At 52.1% G+C, this 27,988-nt stretch overlaps 1 protein-coding gene and 1 long non-coding RNA gene across 3 annotated transcripts; both read right to left on the bottom strand.

Annotated features, from left to right (window-relative positions):
• Window positions 1-2: 2 nt before the first annotated feature.
• mta1 (metastasis associated 1) lies at window positions 3-27,949 on the bottom strand. Its single transcript, XM_062470389.1, has 18 exons — window positions 27,652-27,949; window positions 22,436-22,503; window positions 21,233-21,326; window positions 15,188-15,314; window positions 14,653-14,716; window positions 13,633-13,750; window positions 12,803-12,905; window positions 12,353-12,452; window positions 10,980-11,168; window positions 9,192-9,266; window positions 8,660-8,718; window positions 7,746-7,942; window positions 6,751-6,902; window positions 6,157-6,346; window positions 5,926-6,015; window positions 5,236-5,388; window positions 788-934; window positions 3-656 (listed from the first exon to the last, which is right to left on the bottom strand). The coding sequence occupies exons 1-17, from the start codon at window positions 27,677-27,679 to the stop codon at window positions 822-824; spliced, it is 1,920 nt and encodes a 639-aa protein (XP_062326373.1). The 5' UTR covers window positions 27,680-27,949; the 3' UTR covers window positions 3-656; window positions 788-821.
• On the bottom strand, window positions 6,913-7,736 carry LOC134027185 (uncharacterized). 2 transcript variants are annotated; one of them, XR_009931428.1, is made up of 3 exons: window positions 7,459-7,736; window positions 7,314-7,363; window positions 6,913-7,213 (listed from the first exon to the last, which is right to left on the bottom strand). It is a non-coding gene; the product is annotated as an uncharacterized LOC134027185 (long non-coding RNA). The 2 variants fall into 2 exon arrangements; XR_009931427.1 differs by lacking the exon at window positions 7,314-7,363 and having other exon boundaries at window positions 6,917-7,263; window positions 7,459-7,543; window positions 7,584-7,736.
• Window positions 27,950-27,988: the final 39 nt, after the last annotated feature.

Raw genomic sequence — 27,988 nt, 5'->3', positions numbered from 1 at the left:
AAATCAATTATTTTTTTAATTACATCATTGAAGCATAGATGCATTACTTGTGAAAAAGGTAGAAAAAACAGCATGTCTTTCTCAATAAGTTAAACCTCTCTGACCAAAGAGTTAGACGGCTCACAAAACAGAAGAACCCTCTGAAGCCTTCAAAATCGCAGAACACAAACCGATGACTTTTTAACTCATATCATTGAAATCAAAAGTTCATCTCCTTGTACACTTAACTTGTTAAAAAAAATGATGCAAGTGGCTTATAGTACAATCTGCCCTTTCCACAGGGTCAGCAAGCAGTATTCACGTAGCTTCAACCCCCCCCCCCCCCCCCCCCCCCAAAGTTCCATTGTTTTATCAACAATTAACCGATGAGCTCAGAGTTATAGTTGGTAAAAAATGAAATGATAACAACAATAATAATAATTACAATGACAGTCAATACAAGAAATGTAAGTAATTAACACAGTCCTGTACAGATAGATCCGTCCATTCAATTGGCCGGTGCCAAACTCTGTTCCCAAATACAATTGGTTGGTCTTGTGACCATGTGACAGGCTCCCGCAGACAGAGGGCGTTTGACAGTTACGATGCCGTGATCGCTCCCGGCTTCCATCATCTCTGCGCATGGAAAAAATACCTTTCCCATATCATTTACCCCGCTGGAAAGAGAAAATACACACACACACACACACACACACACACACACACACAGCATGATTATCCCTTGAAGTCTGCTGTATCATATGACCCTTGTTTCCCAGAACTGAGGAGGATAGCAGCTGTCTGCTACCTTGCTGGAGGACAAAGGTCGGCCTCCTCCCGTCTCAGTCCAGCTCATGCACCTCGTCCTGCATGGGGGGTCCGGAGGCCCGGCCCGGCTCGGCCACACGCTTGCCCATGATGTCCCACTGGGGGGTCATAGTCTTGGGCTTGGTACCTGCAGGGAGACAGGGTGTTAGGATGGATGTGCCTGGGCAGATGCGCTCAAAATCTCCTACATGTACATTCACAGGTACGCACAAGCACGTACCAGTACGTACACGCACACACGCACACACACACACCTCTGCATCACTGACTATTCATTTTCTGAGCTGCTGAACCAAAAACGTAATTCTCCTGCCCTCTGTTGGTCGTATGAGGTACTGCCTGTTTTGGAAGCCGGGCTTCACGCAAAACTCCTATCCTGCCATTTGCAGAACTGGCCTGCAGGGTGAAACCCTCCACCCCATCATCCCTCCGAAGGCACATGCTCATCTCGCTCCTCCTCGGCCCCGGGCCAGATGTGGTCCAGCTGCAAGGCATTGTGGGTGACGTCCCGCGGGACTCGTTAATCTGTCTTTGGAGTTTGCCTCCCTGCCAGGTTGCCATGACAACATGAGCTGTAGCCCCAAGCTATGGAACAGAACAGCTAACCCTGACAGCTACACAGAGGGAGAGCCACGCAGAGGACAGACAGACAGAGACAGACAGACAGACAACTAAGTGGAAAAAAGGGAGGAAGGGAGGAGAGTGTAGAGAGACACACAGAGAGGAGGATAGTGTAGAAACACAGAGAGGAGGAGAGTGTAGACACATACACAGAGAGGAGGATAGTGTAGACACATACACACAGAGAGGAGGAGAGTGTAGAGACACAGAGAGGAGGAGAGTGTAGAGACACAGAGAGGAGGATAGTGTAGACACACAGAGAGGAGGAGAGTGTAGAGACACACAGAGAGGAGGAGAGTGTAGAGACACAGAGAGGAGGAGAGTGTAGAGACACAGAGAGGAGGAGAGTGTAGACACACACAGAGAGGAGGAGAGTGTAGACACACAGAGAGGAGGAGAGTGTAGACACATACACAGAGAGGAGGATAGTGTAGACACATACACACAGAGAGGAGGAGAGTGTAGAGACACAGAGAGGAGGAGAGTGTAGAGACACAGAGAGGAGGATAGTGTAGACACACAGAGAGGAGGAGAGTGTAGAGACACAGAGAGGAGGAGAGTGTAGAGACACAGAGGAGGAGAGTGTAGAGACACAGAGAGGAGGAGAGTGTAGAGACACAGAGAGGAGGAGAGTGTAGAGACACAGAGAGGAGGAGAGTGTAGACACACACAGAGAGGAGGAGAGTGTAGACACACACAGAGAGGAGTCGCCGCCATTGGCTAGTACATTTTTTATTTTACCCGCCAGACTTTTTACATGAAATGCATGAACAATGCAAGTACATTATCTGTCTGAATTATTCTGTATGTTGCATATGGATTTAATCTACCATTTTTAGCAAATGGCTTTCTCTTGCTACTTGACTTCAGCCACCTCTCTAGTGCTGACAATGGTTCATAGGCCTACTGCTGAAGCTCTGGGCCTTCTGTTGAAATAAGGATCAGGTCTGAAAGGCGTGAGGATGTGAGACTGCTGCGGACATCTGATTTTATTCTCTTTTGGGCTCTGAAGGCTCTTTCGCAGTTGGCAGAGCTGATTAGCAGAGCAAGAATAATCTGAACAAGGAACAGTAATCTCAAATTGTAGACACAATTTGAAAAAAAAAAAGCATTAATCATTTTATGCTCAGGCTGGAATTGTAGCTTTTTTGCATCCATCTCTTTGTGCATGACGAGTGCCGTAAAAATCAAGTCGATCTTTTTGTGAGACAAAGCAACAGAGGCAGTATAGCGACAAAAAAAATCTAGCGACGAGCGTCAAATCCGTTACTTTGACAATCTCCGTTTTCACCGTTGAGCAGCAGCAAAATAACTAATTGTACGTCTGTTGTCATAGCAGCCAATCATGTTAACTCGCAGTCAAGCGACGGTGCGTCATTGAAATCTGCGCTAAACTTATTATTTGCCTCTAACTCAGTCACAGGCGAATGAAATCAAACAATTTACTATCCATTGGCTAATTAAAGATCATTTTTAGTAGCCCAGCGTGAAATTTGGTCGCATATGCGAGTGATTTACTCGCATTGTAGAGGGTTGGTGCAGAGAGGAGGAGAGTGTAGACACACACAGAGAGGAGGAGAGCGTAGAGACACACACAGAGGAGAGTGTAGAGACACACACAGAGGAGAGTGTAGAGAGACACACACACAGAGAGGAGAGTGTAGACACACACACACACAGAGGAGGAGAGTGTAGACACACACTGTAGCAGAGCACTTCATGTCATGAACGTAACTTCCAATTCACGTCAATGTGGGAGTGGTTCCTGTGCATATAGGGTGCTCACAGAATCAATGGCGGGAGAGTGAGAAACAGCCACAGACGGAGAAACAGCCACGTCAGTAGCAAAGAGTCAAAGTGAGCCTGAGGGAGTTACCCAGTTCGTTGGATACGGGTCATATTGCCTACCGCCAAGAGTGCGGGAGTTCGTGTTCTGGAGAAGTCCTCCCGACGCAACACGGAAAACCACTCGTCATTGGAAAAGCCCGGATTTCTCTCACGGAGATTCAAAATTGGTCGTCAGCCTGAACCGCCAACCTGCCGTTCTATTTCCATGTGGACCGGGGAAGATCCTTGTTGTCTATCAACGTCGCTGTGAGTTCAGACGGGAGAGCGCCTTGCTCGTACCGTGCGACTCTCAAGCTGCTCCACACCACATAAACGCACCTAAACCGACACACACGCACCATCACACACACACAGACTGTTTCAACTGCATCGTTTTGTTTATTTCGTGTTTTGAGTGATACAGGCATTGAAGTTGCTAATGTTTTCTGTTGCGTTTGCCTTGACGTGGGTTAAAGGGGAGACTTATGTGATTTTTTTGATTGTGTGTTTATTGTTTGGGTTGTTTAGTAAAAGAGTACCACGTACGCTTGAATCAAACTTCTGAGCTTTTCTCCTTTATTTGCATTCGCTCTTTTCCGTTAAATTGCTGACGGTATCGCACGTTAGTTAAGTGGCAGGATTTTGGGCCTGCCTGGCGTCCGAACTTACACTACCTGGGGTTGCCACCGTTACAACACACTGAGAGGAGAGTGTAGAGACCCAGAGAGAGGAGGGGAGTGTAGAGACCCAGAGAGAGGAGGGGAGTGTAGAGACACAGAGGAGGGGAGTGTAGAGACACAGAGAGGAGGAGAGTGTAGAGACACAGAGAGGAGGAGAGTGTAGAGACACACAGAGAGGAGGAGAGTGTAGAGACACAGAGAGGAGGAGAGTGTAGAGACACAGAGAGGAGGAGAGTGTAGAGACACACAGAGAGGAGGAGAGTGTAGAGACACAGAGAGGAGGAGAGTGTAGAGACACAGAGAGGAGGAGAGTGTAGAGACACAGAGAGGAGGAGAGTGTAGAGACACAGAGAGGAGGAGAGTGTAGAGACACACAGAGAGGAGGAGAGTGTAGAGACACAGAGAGGAGGAGAGTGTAGAGACACAGAGAGGAGGAGAGTGTAGAGACACACAGAGAGGAGGAGAGTGTAGAGACACAGAGAGGAGGAGAGTGTAGAGACACAGAGAGGAGGAGAGTGTAGAGACACAGAGAGGAGGAGAGTGTAGAGACACACAGAGAGGAGGAGAGTGTAGAGACACAGAGAGGAGGAGAGTGTAGAGACACAGAGAGGAGGAGAGTGTAGAGACACAGAGAGGAGGAGAGTGTAGAGACACACAGAGAGGAGGAGAGTGTAGAGACACAGAGAGGAGGAGAGTGTAGAGACACACAGAGAGGAGGAGAGTGTAGAGACACAGGTCGCAAGGAAGACCCAGGCCATATTGGCTTGTACTGACCATCCCCTGAAGGGGGAGTTTGAGCTCTCGCCTTCAGGAAGAACGTATAGAGTTTCCAGCCACAGAACAAAAAGACTTGGGGACTCTTGTTTGTTTTGCTATTGGGAGGCTACATTTGCATAAATGAATGGCACTAAGTATTCATTGACGGAACTCATTTCTGGGTTTCAACAGGAAGTACTGTACTGTATTGTGTTGCTGTCTCTGTGTGGTGTTAGGTACGCTGTTTATGTTGTATTTATGAAGGCTTGAATGTGTTTCAATACCTGTCTACAAACAAATTTCCCCTAGTGGGATTAATAATCGACTTGACTGAGACAGAAAAGAGATCAAAAGGAAGGAAGAGAGGTTAAGAGAGAGAACGAGATAGGAAGGACATGGTTAGAGACAGGAAGTGCTCTCTCTCCTCATTCTGTGTATGATTCTGTGCTTGTGCATCTCTGTGTGTGCGCACGCGTGTGGTGTGTGTATGCATGTATCTGCATGTGTGTGTTTGTATCTGTGTGTGTGTGTGTTTGGGCCTCACCCTCCTGGCCGTTGTGCTGCTCGTAGGTGCGTTTCCCCAGGATAGTGGGGGAGCCGTTGTTCAGGATGGGGGATGACTTGATGGGCGTCAGGCTGCCTGTGGAGATGGTGGGGCCACGAGGGGGATCCGGTCTGGGGGGGCACGGGTGGGCCTCTGGGGGGGGAGAAGGGTCACAGTTTGATAGTGAAAGAGAGAGGAAAAAGGGGAGTGCAGGCAGGGTAATGGAAGAGAGAGAGTAATGGAGAGATAGAGGGCCAAGTGTGTGAGAGAAAGATGGGTAGAGAGAGGCAAAGAGAGCGAGGGAAGAGCGAGAGAGCTCCGGAACACACACCTCTCTCTCTCTCTCGCTCCGGAGCTCGCTCTCTCTCTCTCTCTCTCTCTCTCTCTCTCTCTCTCTCTCTCTCTCTCTCTCTCTCTCTCTCTCTCTCTCTCTCTCTCTCTCTCTCTCTCTCTCTCTCTCTCTCTCTCTCTCTCTCTCTCTCTCTCTCTCTCTCTCTCTCTCTCTCTCTCTCTCTCTCTCTCTCTCTCTCTCTCTCTCTCTCTCTCTCTCTCTCTCTCTCTCTCTCTCTCTCTCTCTCTCTCTCTCTCTCTCTCTCTCTCTCTCTCGCTCTCTCGCTCTCTCGCTCTCTCGCTCTCTCTCTCGCTCTCTCTCTCTCTCTCAGACTGGGTGGTGACATCAGGTCCTCTTACCCAGGTACCTGACCACGGTCTCCAGGGGCTTGCGTACCCCAGGCTTCAGAGGCACAACCTTCTTAGGCATGTCCGGCAAACGCAGAGCACCTGGGAACCACACACAGCACTGTCGGTTACACACACACTGGGGGGGGGGGGTTTGGGGGCGGTAGGTAGGAGGGGCAGGAAGGGGTGTTTGGGGGGGGGGGGCAGGTAGGGGTGGTTTAAGGTCAGGGGTCAGGGACCTACATTCAGCCTTGACGATGGCAGCGTTGAGGGGCAGGTAGGGGTGGCGGGCCAGGAAGCGAGGCCGGATGATGTCCTGGCAGAGCCGCCGGGCGGCGCGCGTCACCGCCGTGGTCTGGAGGTAGAACGCCTGCCGCGTCTTCACCGCTGACTTGGGGCTGCCGCTATGCCTCATGGGTAGACCGTGAGGGCTCTAGAACGGGGAGGGAACAGGCCAGGTCACAGGACAAGCAGGTCACGTGGCGGAGGCTGAGTCTGTGTGTGTGTGTGTCTGTGTTTGTGTTCCTCCCCTGCACATGTGCGTAAGAGAGTGCACGTCTGTGTGTGCATGTGAATGTGTGTATGTGTATATGTGCATGCAAGTGTGCGCGTTTCTGTGAGTGCGAGTGTGCGAGTGTACGCACGAGGGCGCTTCTGCGCATGTTTGTGTGTACGTGTGTACGTGCGCAAGCGCCTGCATAATGCGTGTGTCTCTGTGTGTGTGCCTTTGTGCACGTTTTTGCGAGCCTGTGTGTATGTGCATGGATGAGTGGAAGCGTGTGCCTCTGTGAGAATGTATGCGAGTGTGTGTCCCTGTGTGTGTGTGTGTGTGTGTACCATGTTGTTGCGGTTGGGTCCGGGCCTCTCTCCGTCCAGTCTGGTGGGCATCTTCAGCCCTCCGTACTTCTTCCAGTAGGTCCAGCAGGAGGCGCACAGGCGACACTGCATGTTGGGGGGGCCCCACGAGTACCACTGGTATGAGCTGGAGGCTGCGCACACACACACACAGGCACACGCGCACACACACAGGCACACGCGTACACACACACACACGCACACACACAAAGGCACACACGCGCACACACACACAAAAAAGGCATGCACGCACACACAAACAGGGAGACGCACACACACACTTTAATCATTTATGACTGAATTAATTACCACCACAAAAATAGCCCAGGAGATAGCCCACTCTTATTCCCTCTCTCTCGGGCGAGTCCCATTTGTGTTCCATGAAGAACACATGTACACCACAGTACAGTACTGTTTACTACAGCCCAGCCTGGCCGAGCCCAACCTAGTCTAGCCCAGACCAACATGGCCTAGTTTAAACGAGTTTAGCCCAACCTAGCCTAGCCCAGACCAACATGGCCCAGTTTAAACGAGTTTAGCCCAACCTAGCCTAGCCCAGACCAACATGGCCTAGTTTAAACGAGTTTAGCCCAGCCTAGCCCAGACCAACATGGCCCAGTTTAAACGAGTTTAGCCCAACTTAGTCTAGCCCAGACCAACATGGCCCAGTTTAAACGAGTTTAGCCCAACCTAGCCTAGCCCTGTCCAGCCCAACTTAGCCCAGCCCAACATAACCTAGCCCAGACTATTGAAGCCCAGCCCAGCCCAGCCTAGCCTTAACCAACATAGTCCAGTCCAGCCCAACCCAGTCCAACCCAGCCCAACCTAGCCCAACCCAGCCCAACCCAGTCCAACCTAGCCCAGTCAAGCCTAGCCCTGCCTATTCCAGTCCACTTAGATCCAGTTGAATCGATTCCAGTCTAGTCCGGTCTGGTCAGGAGCGGCCCAGTTCTGTGGCGGTGCTGTGTTCTACGTACTGTAGCAGCTCTCGCAGGCCCGGCCCAGGCCAGGCGTCTGTCCGGGGACCCCGGGGACGGCTGCAGGGGCTCCAGGGGCTGCGGGGGCTGCAGGGGCTGCGGGGGCTGCAGGCGGTACGGCAGCTGGGGGCGCAGCCCCGTTCACCAGGCCGGGCTTCACACTGCTGCCACTGAGCTGGTTGGGGTTGGGCTTGTTACTGGGGGAGAGAGGAGCCGGCTCAGAAACACACCTGTCTCACACACACACAGGAACCTGTCTCACACACAGCCATGCTTTCACACACACACACTACCCGTCTCACACACACACACTACCCGTCTCACACACACACTACCCGTCTCACACACACACTACCTGTCTCACACACACACTACCCGTCACACAACCACACACAGGAACCTGTCTCACACACACACACACACACACATCCTGTCACACACACACACACACCGGAACCTGTCTCACACACACACACACACACATCCTGTCACACACACACACCGGAACCTGTCTCACACACAGACCTGTCTCTCACACACAGGAACCTGTCTCACACACAGGAACCTGTCTCACACACACACACACATCCTGTCTCACACACACAACTACCCTAACAGACAGCAGTCTATAATCATTTGTTGATAAGTAATTCAATTGACCTTGGAAAAGCTGAAAGACTCGGGGCCGGAGATGTGCAGCACACATCTTTATCAACACTGTCAGTGCCAGAGGGGCTATTTATAAGGTGACATGAATGTTCAAGGCTGCAGTCGATGTCACCATGGTTGGTTTGTTGAAATGTAGGCTTTTGACAACTTAGTCCATAAAATCTAGACCAATTAAACTGCAGCAGGTTCCCATGGAGATGAACGGCCGGCCCCAGCCTTTAACCCCACCCCTCCCAGGTACTCACTAGTTGGGGATGTAGACCTGTTTCAGCTTGCTCTCTGCCTCCGCCGCTTTTAACCGTTTCTGGGTGAGATAGATGGGGGGGGGGGGAGAGAGAGAGGGGGAGAGAACGTGCTAAGAAGTGACAGCTGTATGGCATGCTCGCTTTGGCAACATTTGAAATATCTCCTCACTTGAAATTGAAAATGGGCAACATTTGAAATATCTCAACTCGAACATGAACTGAAAGTGATAAGAGACAGAAAGTGAGAGAGAGAGTTGGTGAGACTGTCAGAGAGAGAGAGAATGACTCAGAGGGATGGAGAGAGTATATGAGAGACAGAGAGAGAAAGCAACGTAGCGAAGGTGTGTCAGAGAGAAATGGAGAGACAGAGAGGGGCGATCGAGTTAGCAAGAGAGACAGAGATAGAATACGGAAAAGAAAGGAAGTAGTAAGCACGATAGAGAGAGAAAGTGGACAAAAACAAAATGAGTCAGGCTGAGTCTCTTGACACAGATGGTGTTGGGTAACTACGGCAACGTCAGCTCTGGTTTACCTGCTGTACATATCTGTCGGTTGTCTTCCACATGTAGTAGTACTCTATGATGCTGGTCAGCGATTTCCAGGGCAGCTGAAGACAACACAGAGAAACACTGTTTCAAAATGGCCGACGAAAAGCGAGGTCTTGCCTGCTTCATGATACTTAGGGAATCATTCGTATAAGTCTGTCATCATTCTCGTTGTTGATAAAGTTTTGGCTGTGGTGTGGTTGAATGTAAAAATAAAATAAGAGAAGAAGAAGAAAAGTTTGAAAAAGGCAAAAGGGAATTGAAGGGTTGCCAGGTTTGGCCCCACCCATAAAGACCGTTGGTTGTGCGTGTGTGAGGCTGAGAGGAGCATTCAGGGGCACCGACGACGAGCCTCCAGCAGGTGGCAGAGTGAGGCTCTCGGTTGGCCACAGCACCAGGGTGAAGCCGACTGCAGCAACACTCCTCTCACCCCGGGCATTACTGAGCTGCACCACCAGAAACGCTGAGATACACCACCAGAAACACTGAGCTACACCACCAGAAACACTGAGCTGCACCATCAGAAACACTGAGCTGCACCAGAAACATTGAGCTGCACCAGAAACACTGAGCTGCACCACCAGAAACGCTGAGCTACACCACCAGAAACACTGAGCTGCACCAGCAGAAACACTGAGCTGCACCAGCAGAAACACTGAGCTGCACCAGCAGAAACGCTGAGCTGCACCACCAGAAACGCTGAGCTACACCAGCAGAAACACTGAGCTGCACCACCAGAAATACTGAGCTGCACCACCAGAAACGCTGGGCGACACCACCAGAAACACTGAGCTGCACCACCAGGAACACTGAGCTACAGTCTCAGTCTCAGTCTCCTTGCCTTGCCTTGCCTTGCTCCAAATGAGACCTGTGTGTTTCTATCTTGGTCAGAGCCACACGCGCCCGCACACACAGGCTCTGCTCTGCAGTCTGATAAACTCACTCATGCTCCACCCATCTCTCCCTCTCTCTCGTTCTCTCACTGCATCAGTCTCTTTATCTGTCTCTATCTCTCAGGGAGGAGGGAACACCATACTCAAGGCTCGCCTCATGTTTTCTAAATCCCACCTTCTAACACCACTTGGATTCCTACCACAGGACGACTTCCAGGCCACCACTCGCAACAAGTGATTCGCAGGCGAGCGACACAGGTCGACCGACCAAAACAAAAATGTTTTGTATTGCTGTGAACAGGCCAGCACACACAGCGAGCCACTGTCCCCGTCGCTTTGCAGAAAATGGCTTCACTTCTATAAAAAATAAAAAAAAAGATGTGACTATGGCCTGTGTTGTAACGAATTATGTAGCAGGGCTGGTTATTAGTTAATTAGTTGAAAACATTTTGATGACCAGATGCAGCACGCTACACGTGCTGCATCTGGTCCAACCACATGGCAACATGATCCATTTCAAACCCTACGTTCAGTTGAAAATGTTCACTGTCGTTCATGTCTTCATTCATACTGAGCAATGTGGGTTGCCAGCAGTGAGGGTTGCTAAGCGTTTGCAGAGCAACATTCCTTGAGACGACATTGCACACCTGCCGTCTCAGGTCTTATGGACCTTCAATAACCCTCTACCTAGCCCAACTTTAACTAACCAGGCCCAACCATGCTTAGCTTCCGAGATCGGGCATGCCATGCTGGTTTGGCCGTTCACAATATTGTGACAACCATAGGCTACTTATTCATATCCAGATTTGGTATTTGACAATCCAAGGTGTGTGTGTGCTCTCTCTCTCCTCACACACACACAGCCACTCTCTCTCCACTCACAAAGTCTTGCTGGATATCGGTGAAGTCTTTGCCGTACTTCTCCAGCGCCTCCTCGAACAGGTTGGCCTCGGAGGCGCTCCACTCCTCCATCTCGTCCCGGCAGAGCACAGGCCCCCCCTGCGGCACCAGCGCCGCGATGGCCCGCGTCATGTCATAGCCCGTCTTGTGGAGTGTATCCATGGCGTGGAACTGGGGGGGGGAGCAGACAGGGAGAATGGCAGGGAGGAAGGGGGAGGTGGAAGGGGGGGGGAGTGAGACAGGGGGGTGAAGAGGGGGGGGAAGAGGAAGGGAGAGAAGAATGAGGAAAGGTGGGGGATGGGAAGAGGAGAAGGGAAGGAGCAAAGAGAGAGGGAAGGAGAGTGGGGCGAGGGAGGGAGGAGGAAGGGGGAAGAGAGAGGGAAGGAGAGTGGGGCGAGGGAGGGAGGAGGAAGGGGGAAGAGAGAGGGAAGGAGAGTGGGGCGAGGGAGGGAGGAGGAAGGGGGAAGAGAGAGGGAAGGAGAGTGGGGCGAGGGAGGGAGGAGGAAGGGGGAAGAGAGAGGGAAGGAGAGTGGGGCGAGGGAGGGAGGAGGAAGGGGGAAGAGAGAGGGAAGGAGAGTGGGGCGAGGGAGGGAGGAGGAAGGGGGAAGAGAGAGGGAAGGAGAGTGGGGCGAGGGAGGGAGGAGGAAGGGGAAAGAGAGAGGGAAGGAGAGTGGGGCGAGGGAGGGAGGAGGAAGGGGGAAGAGAGAGGGAAGGAGAGTGGGGCGAGGGAGGGAGGAGGAAGGGGGAAGAGAGAGGGAAGGAGAGTGGGGCGAGGGAGGGAGGAGGAGGAGAGAGGGCAAGGAGGCACACAAGGAGGCAGAGGGGCCAGACGGCTGGTGTTAATCCATTCACAGGTGGGTCTGTTCTCTTAGGGGTCACTTCATTGCTTTGGAACTTCAGGAGGGATCAGAGTGTGTATCCATACCCTGTGAGTGTGTGTGTGTGTAGCTGTAGGCTAGCCTGCATGGTTTAAATATGAGGAGCAGAACTGGGGCAGAACCAGTCCACATGGGGAAGATGAGGCCAGGGCCAGGAATGAGATTTGGAGATGTCAGCTTCTTAGTACCTTACACCAGGACACACACACACACACACACACACACACACACACACACACACACACACACACACACACACACACACACACACACACACACACACACACACACCCAGAGCCAACAGCACTGCTTCATGCTCACTTATATCCTGACCCTGACCTTTCCAACCTGCGTGTGTATGAGTGTGTGTGTGTGTGTGTGTATGTGTGTGTATGCGTATGCGTGTGTGTGAATGTGTATGTATGAGTGTATGCGTGTGTGTGTATGTATGAGTGTGTGTGTATGCGTGATGCTTACCAAGGTTATGTCTCTGGAGGCAGCAGCTGCACTCATATGAAGACTAGGCTGTCGAACAGAACTACTGCAGTCTAGAGCTCTGGCAAACGTACCAACAGACCTGAGACAGAGAGAGAGGGAGGGGGAGAGAGGGGGAGAAAGACCGGGAGAGATGGAGGGAGATTGAGAGAAGCAGAGAAAGGGAGATGGAGAGAGAGAGGGAGGTAGGGAGAAAGGTAGAGAGAGATAGAGAGAGGGAGATATCGGTAGAGGGAAGTAGAGAGAGGTAGATAAAGAGGCAGGTAGAAAGACAGGTAGAGCGAGAGGTACAGAGACAGAGGTACAGAAGCAGAGAGTGTGGGGGGGGAGGGAAGGAACCAAATAAGGCAGACAGACACACATAGTTGAGGTTAAACCTTTGGAGCCATGTTGTTGACTGGGGTAAGAGGGCGGGAGGGAGGTCCATCTTACCGAGCCACCACCAGGAACTGGTCTATCTGTTTCTCTGTGAGCACACTGCTGGGGTCCCATACCCTCTCCTCCAGCTTGGTCAGCTCCCTGCCATCGTCCTCCCCTACACACACACACACACACACACACTTATCTATCCTAGTGGGGCCCGATCATTCACTCCTATTCAACACAAGTTCTCTCTAACCCTTAATATCATCTAACATGGGTAAGACCAGGGTTTTTCAGGACCGATGCCGATACCGATTATTACAGATCAAGTACACCGATAACCGATATTTTGAACCGATATATATGTCTCGTGTAAAAACTAAAGTTAATGTCAAAATTAAGAATAAAAAGGGCTCTGACAAAGACTGTCTTTAAATTCTTTTAACCATATCTTTAATTCTGAGAACTGTTAATAATAACATTAATATTGATAATAATAATAACAACAACAACAACAACATAAAAGGGCAGGGAGCATCCAGCAGCATTCTGTAAACATTTTGTAAAACTTAAAGAAGTAAATTTAAAACACAAGAAGCAAAAATGACCAAATAATGAAAAGAAATAATTATAAAAAAAATCTGCAAATCGGTTTTGAAAATGACCGATACCAGTAACCATAAAAATGCTTAATAACGGCGCCGTCGACCCCTAGTAAGACCGTCCACTAATTCTAACCCTAAAACCTGTGAAAAGCTTTAGTGGTCAAGTTTCTTCATATTAAACTATACTTGTGAGGACATTTGCTCCCCACAAGGACACTTAAACAAGAGACACACCCACACACAGACACACTATGAGACAGCTTTGTGTGATCCGTGCCGGCACCGTGGTCCTACCCTCAGGGAGCAGGTCCGTGATGTCAGCCTGGTACTTGTTCCCCACGCGGATCTCCCCCTTGTCCGCCAGCAGGGTCTTCTGCTGGGGGTCGTACACCAGGGAGTAGAAGAACGCATCCTGGAGGGGGGGGGGGGGGGCAGTGAGGGAGAGAGATAGGTGGGGGGAAGGGTAGAGGGAGAGAGAGAGAAAGAGTTGGGGGGAGGCAGGGAGGGAGAGAGGTGGGGGGGGATCCCAAAGGGAGAGAGAGAGGTGGGGGGAGGGATGGAGGGGGAGAGAGAGAGGTGGGGGGGGGGGATGGAGGGGGAGAGAGAGAGGTGGGGGGAGGGATGGAGGGGGAGAGAGAGAGGTGGGGGGAGGGATGGAGGGGGAGAGAGAGAGGTGGGGGGGGGATGGAGGGGGAGAGAGAGAGGTGGGGGGAGGGATGGAGGGGGAGAGAGAGAGGTGGGGGGGATCCCAAAGGGAGAGAGATAGGGAGAGAAACAAAATGAGACTGAAGACCAGAAAGAGGGAATTGAATGAGAGTGTGTGTGTGTGGTTGCTTGTGGAGTGTGTGTGAGTTTGTTTGTGTGTGTGATAAGTGTGCATATAGTGTGTGAGAGATGATGTTTGTGCAAGTATGTTTGTGTGGGTGTGGTAAGTGTATATATGTTGTGTATGTGGTAATTGTGTATACGTTGTATATCTGTGAGTGTGTGTGTGTGTTTTGCTCCTCACTGCTAGAGGAGTCTCTAGCCTCCTCATTACTGAGTGTGAGGAGAACATTCTGGGTCAACACACTGAATAATTCAACTAAACCAAGACTTCTAAACTCTTACTCATAAACACTCACACACAATCCCTCACATACACTACCTTGCTCTCTCTTGCAAGCAGACACACACACACACACACTCCCCTTCTCTCTCACACACAAACTCTATTACATACAGTCCCTCTATCACAAACTTAGATAATCCTGATGCCTAGCTGTCACGCTGTGTCTCAGAGCTCAGACAGCCACAGGAGTCCTAGTCACCTACCTCACGATCCAGGTACGACTTCAGAGCCTCTGTCTCATTTAGCAGGGTCACGCAACACTTTCCCCTGGAATCAGCCAACCGCAGACAGGAGGAAGGTGTCGTCAGCCAATCATAGACAGAGGAAAAGCGTCACCAACCAATCACAGACAAGGGGGGGGGGAGGGGAGGTGTCGTAAGCCATTCACAGACTAGACTGGTGAACTGTAATAGCGGTTTGCAACAGCAGAGCGGAAGGCCTATAGAGATGCTCTGCTAGTAGAGCTGAGAGAGAAAGACAGGGTACAGGGGCTGAGAGACAGGCTGTGGGGGCAGTATGAGAGAGAGACAGGCTATAGGGGCAGTATGAGAGAGAGACAGGCTATAGGGGCAGTATGAGAGAGAGACAGGCTATAGGGGCAGTATGAGAGAGAGACAGGCTATAGGGGCAGTATGAGAGAGAGACAGGCTATAGGGGCAGTATGAGAGAGAGACAGGCTATAGGGGCAGTATGAGAGAGAGACAGGCTATAGGGGCAGTATGAGAGAGAAACAGGTACCTGATGTGAGTTGCAGGTAGAGACTCTAGCTGGCGAGAGAGGAACAGCTCTCTGTGTCTCAACTGGTGTTTCTGTTTCTCAGGCAGGTCCACGATCTCAGGATTCTCCATCTCCTCCTCCATCTCCCCTGACACACACACGCACACAAAGATGAACACACACCCGCACACGCACACAACGATAAACACAGACACGAGCAAAGTCAGCTGTGCAGTCAGAATCAAATGTAATTGGCGTCATCAATTCAAGTGAAGTCTTCCTACATTCACCCACGCCTAGGCTTCTCACACACCTTAACTGAATGAAGGTACCATACTAGATACTAGCACACACACACAGAAGGCCCAGCGAAGACGTACAGAGACAGACAGGATGTTCAGTGGGTGTTTATTATTCTCTATGAGTCAGGACTGGCTTGTGACCATCCAATAAGGACACACCATCACTCCGTCAGAGCTTCTATTCATCACCCCCCTCCACCCATCCCTCCCTGATAAAAGAGAATGAGAGCCGAGAGAGAGAGAGAGAGAGAGAGAGAGAGAGAGAGAGAGAGAGAGAGAGAGAGAGAGGAGTCAGTGGGCGCGTGCTCCGGTTCATTTCCAGTTTCATTAGAGGAGGAGGGAGACGGGGGGAGAGAGAGGGACGGACAAAGCAGAACAAAAGCAATCAGGGGATTTTCAGGAGAAAGGATGTGTGGCCCAAATCAATACTCCTTCACCCTCTCTCGTTCTAACACCCAGTCCCCATCACCCCATCACACACACACACACACACCAGCTCTACCTGTGAGGCAACAGAGGCTGCGAGCCAGGCTGGATCATGTGCCTACCTCCATCACATGGTCACATGCCTAATGAGAGGGGAGGAACCCAGCACGGGCTCTGAGTGAGGAAGTGCCTGAGGCAAGTGTGTGTGTGCGTGTGAGTGGGTTCAGGAAAGCGTGTTCGTGAGAGTGTGTGTGTGTTCATGAGAGAGTGTGTGTGTGTGTTCACGAGAGAGAGAGTGTGCGCGCGTTCACGAGAGAGTGTGCGCGCGTTCACGAGAGAGAGTGTGTGCGCGCGTTCACGAGAGAGAGTGTGTGTGCGCGTTCACGAGAGAGAGAGTGCGCGCGTTCACGAGAGAGAGTGTGCGCGCGTTCACGAGAGAGAGAGTGTGCGCGCGTTCACGAGAGAGAGTGTGCGCGCGTTCACGAGAGTGTGCGCGCGTTCACGAGAGAGAGTGTGCGCGCGTTCACGAGAGAGAGAGTGTGCGCGCGTTCACGAGAGAGAGTGTGCGCGCGTTCACGAGAGAGAGAGTGTGCGCGCGTTCACGAGAGAGAGAGTGTGCGCGCGTTCACGAGAGAGAGTGTGCGCGCGTTCACGAGAGAGAGAGTGTGCGCGCGTTCACGAGAGAGAGAGTGTGCGCGCGTTCACGAGAGAGAGAGTGTGCGCGCGTTCACGAGAGAGAGTGTGTGCGCGTTCACGAGAGAGTGTGTGTGCGCGTTCACGAGAGAGTGTGCGCTCATGTGAGGCTGCAGGGTTTGGACTGTGCAGCGAGCAAGGGGGTCATCATATCAACCCCTTAGTGTGTGTGTGCCCTTGAGAGGAGGAGGAGGAGGAGAGGGAGGAGCCCACCACCCCCCAGTCCTGCTGTCTCTCTCTACCCTTCTCTCTCCTCCTCCTCCTCCTCATCCACACCCAATCTCCTGGCACAGCACCATACTCCCAGCAAATTGCCTCTCCATCTCACCTGTCCCTACCAATTATCAATTATTGATGAGACGAGGGTGGGGGGGGAGGAAAGGAGACCTGAGGATAGGGGGAGAGAGCGGGAGGGAGGGAGGGGAGGGAGGGAGGAGGGGAGGGAGAGCAAAAGGGAGGGGAGGGAGGGGAGGGGAGGGGAGGGAGGGGTCAGTGCAGTAGCGTTACCTGCCTGTGTGGGATCCTACAGCTCATCACCATGAGGCCCCAGGTCTTTCTCTGCTCCTCAGACCCACTCACAGACCGTGTGCTATCATAGACATGGTAGGGGTGTGCTGTGGTTGAGGTCTTATTGTGTTTGCACTGTGCCCGGTAGCTGAGATGTGGCTGCTTTGCACTGTGCCTGGGAAACAAAGACTGTTCCTCGACTCTGACCGCCAAAATACTGACATAACTCCATACTTGTGATCCTTGATCTTCTGCTGTACTTTCCAAAAGCCCTCTTCGTATGTGGCTTTGGATACGATCGTCTGCTGAACGGATACATGTCAAATGGAAGCGTGTCGTGCTTCCGCAACTACAACCATGTCATTCACTGGAAGCTTCTGTGAGGGAGGTTATGGGTCGCGCTGTCTCCACAAAAGATCAAAACAAACAAGTCATGGAAAGTCACATGCCCAGAGGGGTTCGCTCTGGAAGGTGTCTCTCAAGGTGACTGACCAGTCAGGAGGCTGTTCTGCCTGTGGGGGGGGGGGGAGGGGCTAAGAAGAAAGGAGGGCGGAGTCCTGAGGCCCAGCGAGGGAAGGTTCTCCAACCCAGCGAGGAAAATATTTGATCTGTGACTCACTGCAGTCATGCACACATGCACGCACGCACCGCTCCCACACCCCCCCCCCTCTCTCTCCCCCCCCCCTCTCTCTCCCCCTCCCCCCCCCCCCCCCCCACACACACACACACACACACACACACTTAGACTGACACACGCCAAGACAAACAGGCACGGACACTCATACTCAAACACAGAAACACATGCAGACACAAAGACAAACACACTGTAAGACATGCAGTAAGACACACACACAAAGACAGACACGCGTGCACATTGAGGCTGTGAAGAAGAGATCCAGATCTCAACTAGAAACTGGTCCAACACGATCCACAGGGCCTGCTGCTCAACCCGCACACAGGGGAAACTCCTGTCAACTACACACACGCATTTACACACGCACACTAAATACAGCCTCGTTCACGTGGACTACATTACACACACACTACACGTCCAGTCACCAGGCCCTCTGATTTTCCCCACCTCTCCTTCTCCTTGTCCTTGGTGGCCGGGCCCAGCCAGAAACACAGACAGGATATGGCCCACACCCCTGCACTACACACCCTGCACTACACACCCCTGAGCTACACACCCCTGTACTACACACCCCTGCACTACACACCCCTGCACTACACACCCTGCACTACACACCCCTGAGCTACACACCCCTGCACTACACACCCCTGCACTACACACCCCTGCACTACACACCCCTGAGCTACACACCCCTGCACTACACACCCCTGAGCTACACACCCCTGCACTACACACCCCTGCACTACACACCCCTGCACTACACACCCTGCACTACACACCCCTGAGCTACACACCCCTGCACTACACACCCCTGCACTACACACCCCTGCACTACACACCCCTGAGCTACACACCCCTGCACTACACACCCCTGCACTACACACCCCTGCACTACACACCCCTGCACTACACACCCCTGAGCTACACACCCCTGCACTACACACCCCTGCACTACACACCCCTGCACTACACACCCCTGAGCTACACACCCCTGCACTACACACCCCTGAGCTACACACCCCTGCGCTACACACCCCTGCGCTACACACCCCTGAGCTACACACCCCTGCACTACACACCCCTGAGCTACACACCCCTGCACTACACACCCCTGCACTACACACCCCTGCACTACACACCCCTGAGCTACACACCCCTGAGCTACACACCCCTGAGCTACACACCCCTGCACTACACACCCCTGAGCTACACACCCTGCACTACACACCCCTGAGCTACACACCCCTGCACTACACACCCCTGAGCTACACACCCCTGCACTACACACCCCTGAGCTACACACCCCTGCACTACACACCCCTGCACTACACACCCCTGAGCTACACACCCCTGAGCTACACACCCCTGAGCTACACACCCCTGAGCTACACACCCCTGCGCTACACACCCCTGAGCTACACACCCCTGAGCTACACACCCCTGAGCTACACACCCCTGAGCTACACACCCCTGAGCTACACACCCCTGCACTACACACCCCTGAGCTACACACCCCTGAGCTACACACCCCTGAGCTACACACCCCTGAGCTACACACCCCTGCACTACACACCCCTGAGCTACACACCCCTGAGCTACACACCCCTGAGCTACACACCCTGCACTACACACCCCTGAGCTACACACCCTGCACTACACACCCTGCACTACACACCCCTGAGCTACACACCCCTGAGCTACACACCCCTGAGCTACACACCCTGCACTACACACCCCTGAGCTACACACCCCTGAGCTACACACCCCTGAGCTACACACCCCTTTTCACATCTCGCAAATGTCTGGATCTGCTAGCAGAGGCCCGCACTCCCTCCACACACAAACACACACAGGCATGCACAGACACAATGACTCAAAAGAAGGAGCCCCCCCAACACACACACACACAGAGTCCAAGAATACACACATCAAGAACACATACATAAGTTCTCAAAAATAAACAGTGGTTCTCTGAGACAGACCGACACACAGGAATACACACACCGTCTCTGTGTGGTCCTCCCCAGAACTAACAACCCTGCCCTACACACTGATAGAGTTCCACTCTGCCAGCCCGGTCACTGAGGGTCTCCACACACTCACACACGCTCTCACACGCTCTCACACACACACACACACTCACACACACACACACACACACACAAGGATGCTGCCAGAAAGTCTAGTTGGTTTTGCTGGCTGCCACGCTGGAAGATTTAGGCACTAACCTTTGTTCAAACCCCTCGTATCCTATCCTTTTCAACGTGCGTTCCTTAAGCGCACGTTGAAATATGGAGCACGAGCCGCTATGCAGCTATGCAGAACACGCCCCTTTTCTGCCAACACGCCAATTAAGTTGACAGCGAATCAACTCACCGACATCTTCATCACCAGCTGCATTAGCGCCATGGGCAACGCACTGGTTCTCCCACACACGCACTCTCACACACACGCACTCTCCCACACACGCACTCTCACACACACGCACTCTCACACACACGCACTCTCACACACACGCACTCTCACACACACGCACTCTCAAACACACGCACTCTCAAACACACGCACTCTCAAACACACGCACTCTCAAACACACGCACTCTCAAACACACGCACTCTCCCACACACGCACTCTCCCACACACGCACTCTCCCACACACGCACTCTCCCACACACGCACTCTCCCACACACGCACTTTCAAACACACTCACACGCTCTCAAACACAATCACACGCTCTCAAACACACACACACTCTCTCTCTCAAACACACACTCTCTCTCAAACACACACGCTCTCAAAACACACACGCTCTCAAACACACACGCTCTCAAAACACACACGCTCTCAAAACACACACGCTCTCAAACGCGACGGCTGGTGTGTGAATGGACCCAACAGACAGCTCACTCTACCAGGAGGTCAATCAGACCAGAGGAACCTGCTTCAGTGGTCATCTAGCATAGTGCTGCTGTGGAGACCCAGCCAGAGGGACATGTGGAGACAGGCAGGCAGGCAGGCAGGCAGGCAGGCATATTGCTGCAGTCTGAGGGGTGGCCACTGACAAACTTCCACTAGATTCTTTCTCTCCCTCTTCCCTCTCAATCTCTTCTTCTCTCTTCCCTCTCCCTCTCTCCCCCCCGTCTCTTTCGTGCTTCCTCACGCTCTCATTCTCTCTCACGCTCCCTCTCATTCTTTTCTCTCTCTCTCACTCTGTCTCTCTCTCTCTCTCTCTCTCTCTCTGAAGCCCTCAGCGCTCTGGCTCCACAGCTCAGCCCTCCTCTCCAAACAGTAGCTCACACTGCAGAGCCAGCTAACACACACACACACACACCCCTGCATGCTGAAGAGCAGGCTAGGGTAGGCTTGGGTAGAGTAGAGTAGGCCAGAGTGGAGTACAGCAGGCTAGAGTAGTGTAGTGTAGAGCAGAGCAAAACAGAGTAGAGTGGGCTAGTGTAGAGCGGAGTAGAATAGAGTAGAGTAGCTGCGGCGAAGTGTTACTCACTGGCGTGCTTGTCCGCCAGGGCGATGAGTGTACTGGAGATGTCCCTGCGTCGGAAGAAACACACCACTTTGGCCTCGACGTTCCCATTGGCCGTCTGCAAACAGACAAACGGGGTTACCACGGCAACAGGCCGACGACGTCACGCGACGTCTGTGGACAAGCGAGCGGAGGTTGAGGCTTGTGTGACAGCCGCACAGACAACAGCGCGGCCCTGGTCAATAGGGTTCTGCTCCCGGAGACCCTCTGACCGGGATGTGGACGAGGAGTTCGAAGAGGGATGGAGAAGGAGGGATGACGAGTGGAGGAGAGAAGAGGTGAGGATGAGGGGGGGTTCTACAATATTCCCAAAGTGAAGTGAGACCGCGTTTGAAACGGAACATCTGCCGTTTGATGACTCATCTCTCACTCCCTCTCCAGAGGTCCTGACCAACCCATGAACTTTGTGGCCTTCAGGGTGAGAGGTCATAAGAAGACTGGAGTCTACAGACGGGAGGAGGAGAGATGGAGTGAGAGGGTGGAGGAGGAGAGATGGAGTGAGAGGGTGGAGGAGGAGAGATGGAGTGAGAGGGTGGAGGAGAGATGGAGTGAGAGGGTGGAGGAGGAGAGATGGAGTGAGAGGGTGGAAGAGAGATGGAGTGAGAGGGTGGAGGAGGAGAGATGGAGTGAGAGGGTGGAGGAGGAGAGATGGAGTGAGAGGGTGGAGGAGGAGAGATGGAGTGAGAGGGTGGAAGAGAGATGGAGTGAGAGGGTGGAGGAGAGATGGAGTGAGAGGGTGGAAGAGAGATGGAGTGAGAGGGTGGAGGAGGAGAGATGGAGTGAGAGGGTGGAGGAGGAGAGATGGAGTGAGAGGGTGGAGGAGAGATGGAGTGAGAGGGTGGAGGAGGATAGATGGAGTGAGAGGGTGGAGGAGGAGAGATGGAGTGAGAGGGTGGAGGAGGAGAGATGGAGTGAGAGGGTGGAGGAGGAGAGATGGAGTGAGAGGGTGGAGGAGGAGAGATGGAGTGAGAGGGTGGAGGAGGAGAGATGGAGTGAGAGGGTGGAGGAGAGATGGAGTGAGAGGGAGGAGGAGAGATGGAGTGAGAGGGTGGAGGAGGAGAGATGGAGTGAGAGGGTGGAGGAGGAGAGATGGAGTGAGAGGGTGGAGGAGAGATGGAGTGAGAGGGAGGAGGAGAGATGGAGTGAGGGTGGAGAGGTTCCACTCACCTTGTTGAGCTCCTCTATTCTCCTGATGAGCAGTGGGTTACTGGATGAGTTCTCAAAGTACACATAATCTGAGAAGGAGAGAGAGGGGGGAGGGAGGAGAGAGAGGGGGAGGAGGGAGAGAGGGAGACATTGGGAGAGAGGAGGGAATGAGGAGAGAGGGGGAGGAGGGAGGAGAGAGAGAGGGAGGAGGGAGAGAGTGAGACATTGGGAGAGAGGAAGGAATGAGGAGAGAGCGGGAGGAGGGAGGAGAGAGAGAGGGTGGGGGAGAGAGAGGGAAGACGGGGAGAGAGGAGGGAGTGAGGGAGAGAGAGGAGGGAGTGAGGGAGGGAGAGATAGGTAGAGAGGGAGAGAGAGAGAGAAAGAGGAAACGAGAGACGGGGGGAATGGAGGGAGGGAGGAAGGAAGAGGGAGAAAAAAAAAAATGTGTCAAGTCCCTTCACTGCAGCCATTCAGAAATCAACAGTCAAAGACAGTGTTCCTGTGTTTCGTCATAAAGTCTGATCAATGAGTTCAAAACTGCTTTGAATGGAAGGCCTTGCCAGGCCTTGTAATGTTGCCAGGCGCAGTGTTTAGAATGATCTACATACAGTACACCAACAGACGTGGCTTCCAGCTTTCAGTTCACATGCACAGTGCAGTCTCCTCTGCTCTCTCCTCATTCCCCCTGTCTTCCTCCTCCTCTTCACCCTTCCTCCAACAACCCCCCCCCCCTCCTCCAATCCCCTTCCCACTACATCCCCCTCCTCCACTCCCCCCACCTCCTCCATCCTCCCATCCTCCTCCATCCATCCTTCCACCCCCACCTTCCTCCTCTCCCCCCTCCATCAGTGCCCCCCAGGCAGGGCCCCAGGGAGCAGGGCTGGCCCCTCCCCAGGACGCCCCCCTCAGGGCCCAGGTTTGGTATGGTGCCTGGTCTTAACCCTTCCCCTGGCTGCAGTCAGTTCATACCCCACACTTGGGAAGCTGCCTGGAGCAGTTCCTTCCTCTCTTCCCCCACCTCTCCTCCTCCAATACACCCCCCCCTTCCTCCCTCTCCTTTCCCCAGGGCCAATATAACCATAGCAAAGGGTTGTCTGGGCAACTACATGCACCTGCAGCATACGCACACGCACACAAAACGAGGGTACACTGATATCACGTGCACTGCACACACACACAGATTCCTCTCTCACGCACACACACACACACGCACACACACACACAGGTACACTAATATCACACACACTCCACACACCCACCAATATCCTACGCTTGCGTACCTACACCACGTGATGTATAACGATATCGAATGTTTCAAGACATTACTTCATGGTTGTTGGAGACTTAACTCCAATACAGACCCTAACCCAAGCAGCTTGCACTGTCAGAACACCCATGTCTGTATGGAACCCTAGCATTACTGGAAGTGTAAAAGCATACCATCAATGTATGACAAAGGTCATGGCTCAGTCCCCAAACAGGGCCTTAGAAGAGCGCTGGTGTTGAAACCCTGTGTTGACTAGGTATGCTATGCTGGCAGGCTGACCGACCAGAGAGACCACGGGAGACACCCAGCCCAGGGCAGCAGTCACACAGCTAAACATCCCAAGGGGGAAAAGCTGCACGCTCCAAACGTTGAAAAAGACAAACCTAGTACCAGTTTTGGAAAGTTTCCATGAGAAGGATGAACAGGGTACTGACTAGGTTCTGGGTTGGGTGATTCAAGTTCTGGTCACTGCGACCCAGGTTATTTGTTCGGAAATCCAAGATCTGGGTTCTGCGATTCAGGTTTTGGGACCCCAACATCTCTGGGTTTCTGCGATTCAGGTTCGGGTTTCTGAAAGTCTGGGTACGTGTGTTCTGTAACCCAAATCCGGGTTCCGTGAGTGCAGGTTCCACATCCCGGATTCTGGGTTCTATGACCTCATTTCTGCTCTGGACTTCCGGCGGCGGCTCCCAGTGTAGGTGAGCTTGTGCGTGGGTATCGGGTCCGCATTCAGCCGGCTCCACTCAGCCTCGGTGTTCCTGCCAGCCCTCCCGCCATCTCTGCCTGTGTGTGCCCACAGCCCCGGCTCTGCCCTCTCCCATCCCCCGCTGCCAGCCACGGCCAATCACAGGGCCTTTACGCCTGCGACGTCACAGTGCAGTCAAATTCGGTGGGAGCCAATCAAGGCATGTTGCTGAGCCCCTGAGAGAGTCGGCGGAGTGGAATCAAACCAGGCCAGAGAGAGAGAGAGACAGGCTGACAAAACAGTCAGAGAGACAGCAAGAGAGAGAAGATAGACAGAGAGACAGACTGACAGAAAGAGAGGCAGACAGACAGAAAGAGAGGCAGACAGACAGAAAGAGAGGCAGACAGACAGAAAGAGAGGCAGACAGACAGAAAGAGAGGCAGACAGACAGAAAGAGAGGCAGACAGACAGACAGACAGAAGAGACACACAAACAGTCAAACAGACATCAAGAGAGAGCAAGAAGACAGACAAGCAGACAAAAGAGTCAGACGGAGAAATGACAGACAAGATGAGACAGACAGGCAGGCAGGCAGTAACCAGATTGGCAGTAAAGTGAGTGAATGAGTGAGTGGGTGACTGAGTTTATGCATACGCAAGTGACTGATTACTGAAGAACAGAATAGATACGAACCACAGACAGAGACCGGCAGCCCAGATGTGAGCAGAGAGAGGAGAGAGAGAGGAGAGAGAGAGAAAAGAGATAAAGAAAGGAGAAGAGAGACCATGACTGTATGGGAGACACTGAAACACAGAGACAAGGACAGGAGAGAGTAGGGCAACAGAACCAAGTAGGAGAGGAAGATGGAGAACATCCTCCCACACACACACAAACACACACAGGTACACAGGTACACATGCACACACACACACACACACACACATGTTCCTGCATAGAGCAGGAACCACAGAACAGGACACAGATATGGTATGAAGGTTTCTATGGAGATGGCAGGTACCAGAACTCAACCTCCTGCTGAACCAATCACACACCTATTTTCATACTGTTGCTGTCTGCCACTGATAGACGCTCTAGCCAGGCCATCTCCCTGAGTACAGACTAGAGCTTCTCCACATCCTCATCCACACTTAGTGTGCATGGGGAGTCACGGCACTGCTGTTTCAATCCACTGGTGAGTGACTGAGGGACTGGGCGAGAGAGTCGGACTGACAAATGACAGAACTCTTCGTATTCCTCGTCCACGGCTCGGAGGACAATGCTGCTCCTGCTGGTCTCCGTGTGCCGTTTGTACGTCGCGTTGGATAAAAGTGTCCGCCAAATGAGCGAAATGTCAGATGCAGTCGCGTAACTTGACTGGAAGCAGCATCACTCCACTCCAGCCGGGATGAGAAGCGAGAAAAAAAATCAGACCGGGGCTCTGTCCCAGCTTCGCCCACACAGGAAGTCACTGGTTGTCAAGGCATTGTCGGGCTAAGCACGAGCAGGCTTTCTCCTGATGCTTCCTCAGACAGGTGAAGGTCTTGGACTGACGATGCATCAGCAGGGTTACTCGCTTTTCATCTCAAAGCCAAATGGGGTAAACCACAGGAATGTACCTATCCGCTCCTCGCGAGCGGTGTGGTGCTCGGGAATAACATTTATACTTTGCTAGCCGTGTTAGCCTAGCTAGTTTCGTTTAGACTGGCAACATACTGTTGCTCATCCACGAATGCCCTAATAAACCCATAGAATGGGGTTGGGTTCTCTTGCTAGGCTACCTGATTGCGCTGCCAGGTATCTCACACTGCCTTGCGGGGCCTGTCACTTGACTTCCACCGTCCATCCTAGGGAAACACTGAGCATACAACCCTGGTTTAAACCAACAGCCCTGGTTTAAACATGTAGCCCTGGTTTAAACGTATAACTCTGGTTTGAACCTACAGCCCTGGTTTATACCTACAGCCCTGGTGTAAACTTACAGGCCATGTTAAAACCTATAATTCTGGTTTAAACCTACAGCCCTAGTTTAAACCAATAGCCCTGCTTTAAACCTACAGCCCTGGTTTAAAACATACAACCCTGGTTTAAACCTACAGCTCTGGGTTCACTTGAGAGTGACCACAGAATGTTGGGTCGACTGGACTGCCAGACACAGCTAGAGCGTTCCGCTGAATAATAAGCATGTAATCGGGTCATAAAAGGATGCAGTATCTGGCCTGTCTTAAAAGATCAACACACACACACACACACACACGAGAGATATTAACAGGTCACACTGGCTGTTCCTTGACCATTTCACTGGAGGCAATTAGCCCCATCGCATTTAATATTATACACTTGCTTGATGGACGAGTGGGTTGTCTCCTCGACAAATGAACACCTGAAAACCCACTGAAAGCACAGTACAACTTTCTAGAACTACGGTACCAGTCCAAGGATATCAAGTTGTTATGACTGGTCACGCTGACCGTCCATCACTCCGTCTGACTGTCATTCACAATGTCACTTTCTGGTGCAGTTACGGGTCCAGCAAAACATTTTCCAACTACTAATGTTTGTCAATATTCTGCTGATGGCCTTGGTATGGGCTATACTGACAAAATCCTAACTTCTTTTCATCACAGACCAGTTCAGGTGAGACAGAAGGGAAGTTTACAAGGTTCTAACTTAGATGCCGTGTAAGTCAATGTATATCCCATAGACATAATATAACCATTATATCTGTTTATCACATTTAAATATTTTGACTGTTTTCGAAGTTTGACAAAGTTGCTTAACTTCTGAAAGTAAAGAGACGCCCATCCTGTAACACATTTGAAACGATCTCACTTTAGAGACCACAACCTGGGACTCCTAAGCATCTTTCCCGACCTTGGCTTGGCTTGTTAGCCGACCAGCTAACTAAGTTAGCTAGCTAGCAAGTCAAGCAAGCTTACTGACATAAAAGCTAAACAAACTTCACTTCAAAAAGATAGTCGTGGCTTTAGTGTGTAAGAGAGACGAGTGCGCCGTCCTGCTTCTTATTGAACTATAACAAATGTAAAGGACAATGTTCCCAAAATGGAAAAAAAAATACAGGAGAAAATACGGAGTCTCTAGCTAAACCCATACTCTTCATCGCCATCCTCCTCCTCCTCACAGTCACCATCATCATCCTCTGAAGCACACAGGCACTTTAGCTGTAGGAAATAAAAGAGGAAGGCTAGACCATGCTTAAAACCCGCGACGAACCACGTCCAGCGCGACGTAAAGCACACAGAAACAACCCAAAATAGGTTCCTTTACCTCCAACCCGGTACATGTTCGCTGCCATGACTGCCCCGGGTCCTGGCGTCTCCAGGTAGGGGTATCTCTCGCCGCCGTAGCTGTTTCCACTGCCGCCGCTGTGTGTTGGAAAATGGTGGATTGATCAATACGAAGCGGACTAGCCAAGACACCTTAAAGAGACAGTACTCATATTTTTTTCTCCGAAAGCTGCTTCAGTGGCCGTGTCGTATTAATTGACTCGGCCTTGGGTAACCCGCGTAAAATTTGGACACCGTTCGTAACAAAGCGGTTTCCCCTGGAAGTCGGCGCACGACCGAGTGGGTTGAGGCAGCAGAAGGGGGAGGGGGGCACCAGT

The sequence above is a fragment of the Osmerus eperlanus genome, chromosome 9 (genome assembly GCF_963692335.1).
Source record: "Osmerus eperlanus chromosome 9, fOsmEpe2.1, whole genome shotgun sequence".
In the NCBI taxonomy this organism is placed as follows: Eukaryota; Metazoa; Chordata; class Actinopteri; order Osmeriformes; family Osmeridae; genus Osmerus; species Osmerus eperlanus.
This window is presented reverse-complemented; position numbering and strand designations above follow the sequence as displayed.

Excerpts from the sequence above, each read along its gene's own strand:
- mta1 (XM_062470389.1), bottom strand. The coding sequence starts at position 27,679 with ATGGCAGCGAACATGTACCGGGTTGGAG. Across the intron at positions 9,267-10,979 it reads CCGATATCCAGCAAGACTTT|CTGCCCTGGAAATCGCTGAC; the intron begins GTGAGTGGAGAG and ends TGTTGTCTTCAG. Across the intron at positions 6,903-7,745 it reads GGCCTGCGAGAGCTGCTACA|CCTCCAGCTCATACCAGTGG; the intron begins GTACGTAGAACA and ends GTGTGTGCGCAG.